General features: G+C 41.1%; 1 protein-coding gene across 9 annotated transcripts in view; it reads right to left on the bottom strand.

The window, feature by feature from the left end:
- The window catches only part of GK (glycerol kinase), a 77,399-nt gene that overhangs the window by 47,823 nt on the left and 17,560 nt on the right, over nucleotides 1-12,016 (bottom strand). For all 9 annotated transcript variants that reach the window (XM_032619781.1, XM_032619785.1, XM_032619782.1 and 6 more), the window contains exon 4: nucleotides 8,734-8,811. In XM_032619781.1, the coding sequence (XP_032475672.1) occupies nucleotides 8,734-8,811 (78 nt within the window). The remainder of the gene's footprint in view (nucleotides 1-8,733; nucleotides 8,812-12,016) is intronic.

Raw genomic sequence — 12,016 nt, 5'->3', positions numbered from 1 at the left:
AGTTTTTTTAAGGAACCTCCATACTGTTCTCCACAGTGGCTGTACCATTTCACATTCCCACCAGCAGTGCAAGAGTGTTCCCTTTTCTCCACACCCTCTCCAGAAATCATTGTTTCTAGATTTTTTGATGATGGCCATTCTGACTGGTGTGAGATGATATCTCATTGTAGTTTTGATTTGCATTTCTCTAATGATTAATGATGTTGAGCATTCTTTCATGTGTTTGTTGGTAGTCTGTATACCTTCCTTGGAGAAATGTCTATTTAGGCCTTCTGCCCATTCTTGGATTGGGTTGTTTGTTTTTTTTGTTATTGAGCTGCATGAGCTGCTTGTAAATTTTGGAAATTACTTCTTTGTCAGTTGCTTCATTTGCAAATATTTTCTCCCATTCTGAGGGTTGTCTTTTGGTCTTGTTTATGGTTTCCTTTGCTGTGCAAAAGCTTTGAAGTTTCATTAGGTCCCATTTGTTTATTTTTGGTTTTATTTCCATTTCTCTAGGAGGTGGGTCAAAAAGGATCTTGCTGTGATTTATGCCACAGAGTGTTCTGCCTATGTTTTCCTCTAAGAGTGTGATACTTTCTGGCCTTACATTTAGGTCTTTAATCCATTTTGAGCTTATTTTTGTGTATGGTGTTAGAGAGTGATCTAATCTCATACTTTTACATGCACCTGTCCAGTTTTCCCAGCACCACTTATTGAAGAGGCTGTCCTTTCTCTACCATACATTCCTGCCTCCTTTATCAAAGATAAGGTGACCATATGTGCGTGGGTTTATCTCTGGGCTTTCTATCCTGTTCCATTGATCTATATTTCTGTTTTTGGGCCAGTACCATACTGTCTTCATTACTGTAGCTTCATAGTATAGTCTGAAGTCAGGAAGCCTGATTCCTCCAGCTCCGTTTTTTGTTCTCAAGATTGCAATGGCTATTCGGGGTCTTTTGTTTCCATACAAATTGTGAAATTTTTTGTTCTAGTTCTGTGAAAAATGACAGTGGTAGTTGGATAGGGATTGCATTGAATCTGCAGATTGCTTTGGGTAGTAGAGTCATTTTCACAATGTTGATTCTTCCAATCCAAGAACATGGAATATCTCTCCATCTATTTGTATCATCTTTAATTTCTTTCATCAGTGTCTTATAATTTTCTGCATACAGGTCTTTTATCTCCTTAGGTAGGTTTATTCCTAGATATTTTATTCTTTTTGTTGCAATGGTAAATGGGAGTGTTTTCTTGATTTCACTTTCAGATTTTTCATCATTAGTGTATAGGTATGCCAGAGATTTCTGTGCATTTATTTTGTATCCTGCTACTTTACCAAATTCACTGATTAGATCTAGTAGTTTTCTGGTAGCATCTTTAGGATTCTCTATGTATAGTATCATGTCATCTGCAAACAGTGACAGCTTTACTTCTTCTTTTCCAATTTGGATTCCTTTTATTTCCCTTTCTTCTCTGATTGCTGTGGCTAAAACTTCCAAAACTATGTTGAATAAGAGTGATGGGCTTCCCTGGTGGCGCAGTGGTTGCGAGTCCACCTGCCGATGCACAGGACGCAGGTTTGTGCCCCAGTCCGGGAGGATCCCACATGCCGCGGAGCAGCTGGGCCCGTGGGCCATGGCCGTTAGGCCTGCGTGTCCGGAGCCTGTGCTCCACAACGGGAGAGGCCGCAGCAGTGAGAGGCCCGCGTACCGCAAGTAAAAACAAAAACAAACAAACAAAAACATAAAAAAAAGAGTGGTGAGAGTGGGCAAATTTGTCGTGTTCCTGATCTTAGTGGAAATGCTTTCAGTTTTTCACCATTGAGGACGACGCTGGCAGTGTGTTTCTCATATATGGCCTTTATTATGTTGAGGAAAGTTCCCTCTATGTCTACTTTCTGCAGGGATTTTATCATAAAGGGGTGTTGAATTTTGTCAAAAGCTTTCTCTGCATCTATTGAGATGATCATATGGGTTTTCTCCTTCAATTTGTTAATATGGTGTATCACGTTGATTGATTTGCATATATTGAAGAATCCTTGCATTCCTGGAATAAACCCCACTTGATCACGGTGTATGATCCTTTTAATGTGCTGTTGGATTCTGTTTGCTAGTATTTTGTTGAGGATATTTGCATCTACGTTCATCAGTGATATTGGCCTGTAGTTTTCTTTCTTTGTGACATCCTTGTCTGGTTTTGGTATCAGGGTGATGGTGGTCTTGTAGAATGAGTATGGGAGTGTTCCTCCCTCTGATATATTTTGCAAGAGCTTGAGAAGGTTAGGTGTTAGCTCTTCTCTAAATGTTTGATAGAATTCGCCTGTGAAGCCATCTGGTCCTGGGCTTTTGTTTGTTGGAAGGTTTTTAATCACAGTTTCAATTTCAGTGCTTGTGATTGGTCTGTTCATGTTTTCTATTTCGTCCTGATTCAGTCTTGGCAGGTTGTGCATTTCTAAGAATTTGTCCATTTCCTCCAAACTGTCCATTTTATTGACATAGACTTGCTTGTAGCAATCTCTCATGATCTTTTGTATTTCTGCAGTGTCAGTTGTTACTTCTCCTTTGTCATTTCTAATTCTATTGATTTGAGTCTTCTCCCTTTTTTTCTTGATGAGTCTGGCTAATGGTTTATCAATTTTGTTTATCTTCTCAAAGAATCAGATTTTAGTTTTATTGATCTTTGCTATTGTTTCCTTCATTTCTTTTTCATTTATTTCTGATCTGATTTTTATGATTTCTTTCCTTCTGCTAACTTTTGGTTTTTTTAGTTCTTCTTTCTCTAATTGCTTGAGGTGCAAGGTTAGGTTGTTTATTCGAGATATTTCCTGTTTCTTAAGGTAGGATTGTATTGCTATAAACTTCCCTCTTAGAACTGCTTTTGCTGCAACCCACAGGTTTTGGGTCGTTGTGTCTCCATTGTCATTTGTTTCTAGGTATTAAGTAGTGCATTGTTTAGCCTCCTTGTGTTTGTATTTTTTACAGATCTTTTCCTGTAATTGATATTTAGTCTCATAGCATTGTGGTCGGAAAAGATACTTGATACAATTTCGATTTTCTTAAATTTACCAAGGCTTGATTTGTGACCCAAGATATGATCTACCCTAGAGAATGTTCCATGAGCACTTGAGAAAAATGTGTATTCTGTTGTTTTTGGATGGAATGTCCTAAAATATCAATTAAGTCCATCTTGTTTAATGTATCATTTAAAGCTTGTGTTTCCTTATTTTCATTTTGGATGATCTGTCCAAGGGTGAAAGTGGGGTGTTAAAGTCCCCTACTATGAATGTGTTACTGTCGATTTCCCCTTTTATGGCTGTTAGTATTTGCCTTATGTACTGAGGTGCTCCTATGTTGGGTGCATAAATATTTACAATTGTTATATCTTCTTCTTGGATCGATCCCTTGATCATTATGTAGTGTCCTTTTTGTCTCTTCTAATAATCTTTATTTTAAAGTCTATTTTGTCTGCTATGAGAATTGCTACTCCAGCTTTCTTTTGGTTTCCATTTGCATGGAATATCTTTTTCCATCCCCTTACTTTCAGTCTGTATGTGTCTCTAGGTCTGAAGTGGGTCTCTTGTAGACAGCATATATATGGGTCTTGTTTTTGTATCCATTCAGCCAATCTGTGTCTTTTGGTGGGAGCATTTAGTCCATTTACATTTAAGGTAATTATCGATATATATGTTCCTATTCCCATTTTCTTAATTGTTTTGGGTTTGTTATTGTAGGTCTTTTCCTTCTCTTGTGTTTCTTGCCTAGAGAAGTTCCTTTAGCATTTGTTGTAAAGCTGGTTTGGTGTACTCTCTCAGTTTTTGCTTGTTTGTAAACGTTTTAATTTCTCCATCAAATCTGAATGAGATCCTTGCTGGGTAGAGTAATCTTGGTTGTAGGTTTTTCTCCTTCATCACTTTAAGTATGTCCTGCCACTCCCTTCTGGCTTGCAGAGTTTCTGCTGAAAGATCAGCTGTTAACCTTCTGGGGATTCCCTTGTGTGTTGTTTTTCCCTTGCTGCTTTTAATATGTTTTCTTTGTATTTAATTTGTGACAGTTTGATTAATATATGTCTTGGCGTATTTCTCCTTGGATTTAGCCTGTATGGGATTCTCTGTGCTTCCTGGACTTGATTAACTATTTCTTTTCCCATTTAGGGAAGTTTTCAACTATAATCTCTTCAAATATTTTCTCAGTCCCTTTCTTTTTCTCTTCTTCTTCTGGAACCCCTGTAATTCGAATGTTGGTGCGTTTAATGTTGTCCGAGAGGTCTCTGAGACTGTCCTCAGTTCTCTTCATTCTTTTTTCTTTATTCTGCTCAGCAGTAGTTATTTCCACTATTTTATCTTCCAGGTCACTTATCCGTTCTTCTGTCTCAGTTATTCTGCTATTGATCCCATCTAGAGTATTTTTCATTTCATTTATTGTGTTGTTCATCATTGCTTGTTTCATCTCTAGTTCTTCTTGGTCCTTGTTAAATGTTTCTTGCACTTTGTCTATCCTATTTCCAAGATTTTGGATCATCTTTACTATCATTATTCTGAATTCTTTTTCAGGTAGACTGCCTGTTTCCTCTTCATTTGTTAGGTCTGGTGGGTTTTTATCTTGCTCCTTCATCTGCTGTGTGTTTTTCTGTCTTCTCATTTTGCTTATCTTACTGTGTTTGGGGTCTCCTTTTCGCAGGCTGCAGGTTTGTAGTTCCCGTTGTTTCTGGTGTCTGTCCCCAGTGGCTAAGGTTGGTTCAGTGGGTTGTGTAGGCTTCCTGGTGGAGGGGACTAGTGCCTGTGTTCTGGTGGATCAGTCTAGATCCTGTCTTTCTGGTGGGCAGGTCCACGTCTGGTGGTGTGTTTTGGGGTGTCTGTGGTCTTATTATGATTTTAGGCAGCCTCTCTGCTAATGGGTGGGGTTGTGTTTCTGTCTTGCTAGTTGTTTGGCATAGGGTGTCCAGCACTGGAGCTTGCTGGTCGTTGAGTGAAGCTGGGTGCTGGTGTTGAGATGGAGATCTCTGGGAGATTTTCACCATTTGATATTATGTGGAGCTGGGAGGTGTCTTGTGGACCAGTGTCCTGAAGTTGGCTCTCCCACCTCAGAGGCACAGCACTGAGTCCTGGCTGCAGCAGCAAGAGCCTTTCATCGCCACGGCTCAGAATAAAAGGGAGAAAAAGTAGAAAGAAAGAAAGGAAGAAGATAAAAGAAAAGAAAATAAAGTAAGGTAAAATAAAGTTATCAAAATAAAAAAAGTAATTATTAAGAAAAAAATTTAAAAAAAAGAAAAAACAAACGGACGAATAGAACCCTAGGACAAATGGTGAAAGCAAAGCTATACAGACAAAATCTCACACAGAAACATACACATACACACTCACAAAAAGAGGAAAAGGGGACAAAATAATAAATCTTGCTCTCAAAGTCCACCTCCTCAATTTGGGATGATTCGTTGTCTATTCAGGTATTCCACAGATGCAGTGTACATCAAGTTGACTGTGGAGCTTTAATCCACTGCTTCTGAGGCTGCTGGGAGAGATTTCCCTTTCTCTTCTTCTCACAGCTCCCGGAGCTCAGCTTTGGATTTGGCCCTGCCTCTGCGTGTAGGTCATGGGAGGGTCGCTCAGACAGGACGGGGTTAAAGGAGCAGCTGCTTTGGGGACTCTGGTTCACGCAGGCCAGGGGAAGGGAGGGGTACGGAGTGCGCGGTGGGCCTGCGGCAGCAGAGGCCAGCATGATGCTGCACCGGCTTGAGGCACGCCGTGCGTTCTCCCGGGACCCTGGCAGTGGCGGTCTGCACAGGCTCCCTGGAAAGGGGGTGTGGATAGTGACCTGTGCTCGCACACAGGCTTCTTGGTGGCAGCAGCAGCAGCCTTAGGGTCTCATGCCCGTCTCTGGGGTCCGCGCTGTTAGCCGCGGCTTGCACCCATCTCTGGAGCTCCTTTAAGCGGCGCTCTTAATCCCCTCTCCTCACGCACCAGGAAACGAAGAGGGAAGAAAAAGTCTCTTGCCTCTTTGGCAGGTCCAGACTTTTCCCCGGACTCCCTCCCGGCTAGCCGTGGTGCACTAAGCCCCTGCAGGCTGTGTTCATGCCGCCAACCCCAGTCCTCTCCCTGCGCTCCGACCGAAGCCCGAGACTCAGCTCCCAGCCCTGCCCGCCCTGGCGGGTGAGCAGACAACCCTCTCAGGCTGGTGAGTGCCGGTCAGCACCGATCCTCTGTGCGGGGATCTCTCCCCGCTTTGCCCTCCGCACCCCTGTTGCTGTCATCTCCTCCACGGCTCCGAAGCTTTCCCCACCCGTGAAGGGGCTTCCCAGTGTGTGGAAACCTTTCCTCCTTCACAGCTCCCTCCCACTGGTGCAGGTCCCGTCCCTGTCCTTTTGTCTCTGCTTATTCTTTTTTCTTTTGCCCTACCCAGGTATGTGGGGACTTTCTTGCCTGGGAGGTCTGAGGTCTTCTGCCAGCGTTCAGTAGGTGTTCTGTAAGAGTTGTTCTACATGTAGATGTATTTCTGGTGTATCTGTGGGGAGGAAGTTGATCTCCGTGTCTTACTCTTCCGCCATTTAGTTTTTCTTTTAGTCGGGGTTTGCTTGTAATGATTCCTATAAGTCCCTGTTTGTCTTTGCTTTTATATTTCACCTTCATTTCTTAAGGATATTTTCACTAAATATAGAATTCTAGGTTCACGTTATTGTCTTTTAGCACTTTAAAGATTTCGTTCCATTGTACTCTGTTTCTTTGAGGAATCAGCTGAAAGTTTTAGTGTTGGTCTCTTGAAGGTCATATCCTCTGGCTACTTCAAAATCCTTCTTTTTATCTTCAGGTCTCAGCATATGTTTGTATACGGCTTTATGTGTATTTATCTTGCCTGGGGAATCATAGCGCTTCTTGAATTTGTAGCGTGATATCTTTCAACAGTTTTGAAAAAGTTTTATCATCTATCTCTCTTTCCTTTTCTTTTGGGTCTCCAATTACAAATATGTTGGACCTTCTTACCTTACCCCATATTTCTCTTAGATTCTTTTCTGTATTTTCTAAACCTTTGTCTCTCTGTGCTTTGGTCTAGATATTTACTTCTGATCTCCCTTCCAGTTCCCTAACTCAGCTGTGTCTAATACGATGTAAAACTCATCAACTGAATTTAATACAGTCCTAGAATTTCGATCTTTAAATTTCCATTTCTTTGCTAAGATTATCACTCATCTCAATGAATTCCTTGAACGTGTAGATGATGGTTATTTTAAAGTCTGATAACTCTAATATCAGGATTTCTTATTGGCCTGCTTCTAATGTCAGTTGTTTCTTTTGGTTTTCAGTCATTCTGTTTTGAATGCCTGGTATTTTTTAAATAGAAAACTAAAAAGTGTAGAAGAAAAAGCAATGAGTAGATAAGCACATCTCAAAAAGTTCTTCTAGTAAAATATTTACTGACATTCTTCACTTATGCATAACTTCAGCTAACCTAGTTGCATTATTTTAAAATGATAACTCAAAGTCCAAAGCTGCATTTTTACAATTCCAAGTTTAGAGTTTAACAGGAACTTTCTGGTTCCTGTGAGTAGGCCCTTCCTTTCACGAGGGGGAAAACAAAAAGTAAAACCTTAACTAGTATAAGAAGTCGGCTAACATTGGTCTGTGAAAGAATACTCTCCTAGATACTAGCCATTAAAATTGTAATACCCTGCTTATATTCAAAATGGGCTGCTCATGAGAATGAGAACAAAATAAAGCTTTAAAAGAGGTACTTTTGTGTAAGAGAACCTTTGGCTGCAATTCTTTGACCTTTTTTGCATCTTGAACTTTTTATCACAGATACAGAAGACATACTAAATGCTTTCTTATAACACAATAACATTAAAGACCTTCATTTTTTGTAAAGATCATTTCCAAAGGAATTCACACTACTCTTACAAGGAACCTTGTTAGTATATTTTCTGCTTGAATATCACTTTTTTCCAATCAATACTAAAGTAACTAAATATATTACTAAAGTAACTGTAAAGTAAAAAGAGCTCACTCTATAAATCATCCCACCTCTGACAACTTCTGCCTCCACTGTCCAACCCACAACCTGTTATTTTATTGACTAAAAAATTGTGCTTTGCTATTTGTGACAGAATAACGCCTTTTAGCGACTGTATATTTAGAACAAAACTTTCCTTTTAGCAAGTGACAGTGTCATTCAGTGCTCAACTGTCATGTGCTACTAAGAGTGAGGCTAAGATATACCCATGGTTATTTACATTTAATAAGATGTGATATCTAAAGGTGGTATATTTGAGATTGAGCTTTTGAACCCCTGCTGAAATCGCCAAGTTTGTAGCAGGAGGAGCTAAAATTCTGACATTTTATTTTCATAAGCTCAACAGAGTCGATTCAAATTTCTAGATGGGAAGAACAAGTATACAAGTACTTTATGGAAAGGTAGAGAAGGGAATGGGGACATCTGTAATCTTGATTTTCGAGGGGAGGAGGAGGCGAGATCCCTTTCAGGTGTCAGAAACAGCAGGGATTATAAAAAGTTCTGGCAACAATGACTCATTTGTATAATGCAAATTATCAGGAAGGGGCAAGCATAGGAAAGAGTTAATTCAAATTGGGAATAACTATCTGAAAATGGTAAATATGTAACAACTCATTTCTTAGAGGACTCTTCAGCCCAACCCATGAGATTATAGGGAACGTGACTACATGCTTTGTTAGCCAGATGTTTTAGTATGACAACTCCTGCAAGTGGAGAAAGGCCTTGAGTTTGACATCCATGCACAAGAGCTTACCCACAGCATTGTAGAGAGGCTCTCCAGTTAACTTGTCCCAGACTACAGTGGTTTCCCTCTGGTTACTGACACCAATAGCTTTAAAGAGAAAGTTAAACAGAAAGGATTAAAAAAAAGCAGAAATCTGAGGAAAGTTCTCACTTTTTTTTTTTTACAGGCACAACTAAACATAAAAATTTGAAGAAAAACATTTGGAACGTCTGTGGTGGTATTGAGTTGATTTTCTTTGACTGGCCCAGGAAAAGCGAACCACCAATGTCAACTACTTCTTTTTCTTTCTACAGACTTCTTCCTGCTTCACTACCAGCACACCATAACATGGACCCAGATCAATAGCCAAATAAAAGACTCGCAGGTTGCCTTATAAATAGGGAATGCAATAACTTCCCAAATTTACGATACCCAATTTATCATGCTGAGGAGACCAACAATAACCTCATTCGTTTATTTACTAACTGCCACAAGAAATTTCCCTCCGTGTGTGTGTGTGCACACATGCCTGTATTTTGAGAAAATAGTCCTTCATTTTGAGATAAAATCCTTCATGCTGGGCAAACTCATATTATGCTTAGTTAGAAATTCAGTTTTCTTCATGTATTTTAATAATATGTTACAAGACGTAGAATTTGAGGGACTCCCCTGGTGGCAGAGTGGCTAAGACTCCACGCTCCCCATGCTGGGGATCTGGGTTCGATCCCTGGTCAGGGAACTAGATCCCACATGCATGCCACAGCTAAGAGTTCGCATGCCACAACTATGGAGCCCATGTGCCACAACTAAGGAGCTGGTGAGCCACAACTAAGGAGACTGTGAGCCGCAACTAAGACCCAGCGCGACCAAAAAAAACAAACAAACAAAAGACATAGAGTTTGAATCAGGCATAAGTACAGTATGTGATGGCAATTACATTATACTAACCTATATACAACTCAAGGGCTATAGTTACAGTAAGTTACTATAAGTAAAACACTATTCCATACCATCTTACTCAGTTCGGCTTGATTCAGCTAAATTGGAGGTTCTCAGACTTGGTTGTACATTAGAATCAACTGCAGAGCTTTTAAAAAATACCGGTGCCCAGGCCCTGACCCAAATCTTCTGATTTAACTAACCTGGGGTAGCATCTGAGCATTGGTATTTTTTCTTAATACTCCCCAGGTGATTCTCCTGTGCAGAGTTGCACACACTGGGCTAAAGGATGGAGCTTTTCCACAATTTAAGATTAGGACAGACCTTAAAGGCTATATAATCAACCCACCTTATGCTCAAATCTCTGGAATTGCCTGTTACGTGACCATTCAGACAGCACTTCTAGTGACAAGATACTCACTACCTCTCTCCAGGCAAACAAATCTCTATTGTACAGCTTTGCTATTTAAAAAGAATTCGTTTCTTCATCGCTTCCACCTATAGATCTTTGTTACATTCTTTGGAGATACAAAGAATAAGGTGAATCCTTCTTCCACATGTCAGTCTTTCACACTTGAAGCAGCTATTCTGTCCCTCCAGGCTTCTCTTCCCCTGTCTAAGCTAAACAGCCCAATTTCCTTCCACTGCCCCACCTCCATAGGGCATGGTTTAAAGTCCCTTCACCACCTCTCCTAGGAACATGCAACTAACTGTCCAAATTACTCAAGCTGTACACCCAGAATAAGACATACTAGGAATGTTCTGACCAACAGAGAGCTGAAGGGGACCAGCAGCTCCCTTGTTCTAAATAATCTTTATCCAATGCAAATATACTTACTTTATTTAACACCTTTTCTAGAGGTATAAAGATGAATGAGATTCTACTACCAGGAAACCTAGAGGCATAGGATAAAAGGATGAGATTTGAGGGTGTTTTTTAAAAAATAGAAGGCCAAAAGGTCTGTAGGAATAAAGGAAGAGAAAGGAGAATGTGGGGGGAAAGGGGTCTGGAAATGAATGGGACACGGTCCTGATTGTTGTAGTGACAGGAGGGGATGGGATTAATACACAGGTGGAGGGAGGAGCCTCAGTAGGGCGGAAGGCTATTGCTTCCCTTGTGATGGAGGGAAGGGGGCAGGACATCCAGACATTAAGTACTGGGACAGGAAGTTGAGGAATTTAGACCCCAGAGCCTCAACTTTCTCTGTGAAGTAGAGCGCAAGGTTATCTGTGAAAACAGGGACTGTGAAGCTTGGGTGCTATTCAGTAGAGCTCAGGCTCTGAAGCCAGACTGCTGGGCTTCAAATTCCAACTCTTCTGCTTCCTAGCAGCATGATCCTGGGTCTCAGTTTTATCTTCTGTAAAATGGAGATGATAAACGTTCCCATCTTACAGGGTTACAAAAAGGAAAACCTAAGTTAATGCATATTAAAACAGTGGCGGGGACATAGTAACCACTCCATAAGTGTCACTTATTGCTGCCATTCATTGTCATCATTGTTACACAGACACTGGAGTACCAGTTGCCAAGAATGGGACTGAGCTAAGCGGGACACATAAAGGAATTCTGCAGCAGCACTGTGGGCACAGCAGAGGCCAGAGACCTCGGCGGGACCTTGGCAACGGTTGTTAAGGTGGAGTATTGTGAATGTGATACGTGACAACTTTACAATGAGGGCTCACAATGAATTCATGGTCTACTAAACTCTCCTATTCTTCCCCACTGCATTAATTTCCCATTAACTAGCTGGCTGCTTCCTTAGTTGCAATCCTGGAGTTTCTTTTTTTTATACATAAATTTATTTATTTCATTTATTTATTTTTGGCTGCGTTGGGTCTTCGCTGCTGCCCGCAGGCTTTCTCTAGTTGCGGCGAGCAGGGGTTACTCTTCGTTGAGGTGTGCGGGCTTCTCATTGTGGTGGCTTCTCTTGTTGCGGAGCATGGGCTCTAGGCGCACGGGCTTCAGTAGTTCTGGCATGTGGGCTCAGTAGTTGTGGCTCGCGGGCTTAGTTGCTCCGCGCCATGTGGGATCTTCCCAGACCAGGACTCGAACCCGTGTCCCCTGCATTGGCAGGTGGATTCTTAACCCCTGCGCCACCGGGGAAGTCCCAAGCCTGGAGTTTCTATTCTATGCCCTTCACGCTACCTTTCTTTATTGGCTCATTCTAACTGGTATTCAGAACATTATCTAGAGCTATTTCGATCTGATTCATTAGTCACGGATTTCACTCTAACCGCTTCTTCTTTCCCCTCTATCTTAATTTGGTTCCTTCATGCCAAGCAAAATTGCTTTTCTTGCAAACAATCGAAGTCCAGTGAACCAGCTTCTCAGGATTCTCTTCCAGCCACAAACAAGTCTAGTACCGGTTTCTCC

Source organism: Phocoena sinus, chromosome X (assembly GCF_008692025.1).
Source record: "Phocoena sinus isolate mPhoSin1 chromosome X, mPhoSin1.pri, whole genome shotgun sequence".
NCBI classification, from domain to species: Eukaryota; Metazoa; Chordata; class Mammalia; order Artiodactyla; family Phocoenidae; genus Phocoena; species Phocoena sinus.
This window is presented reverse-complemented; position numbering and strand designations above follow the sequence as displayed.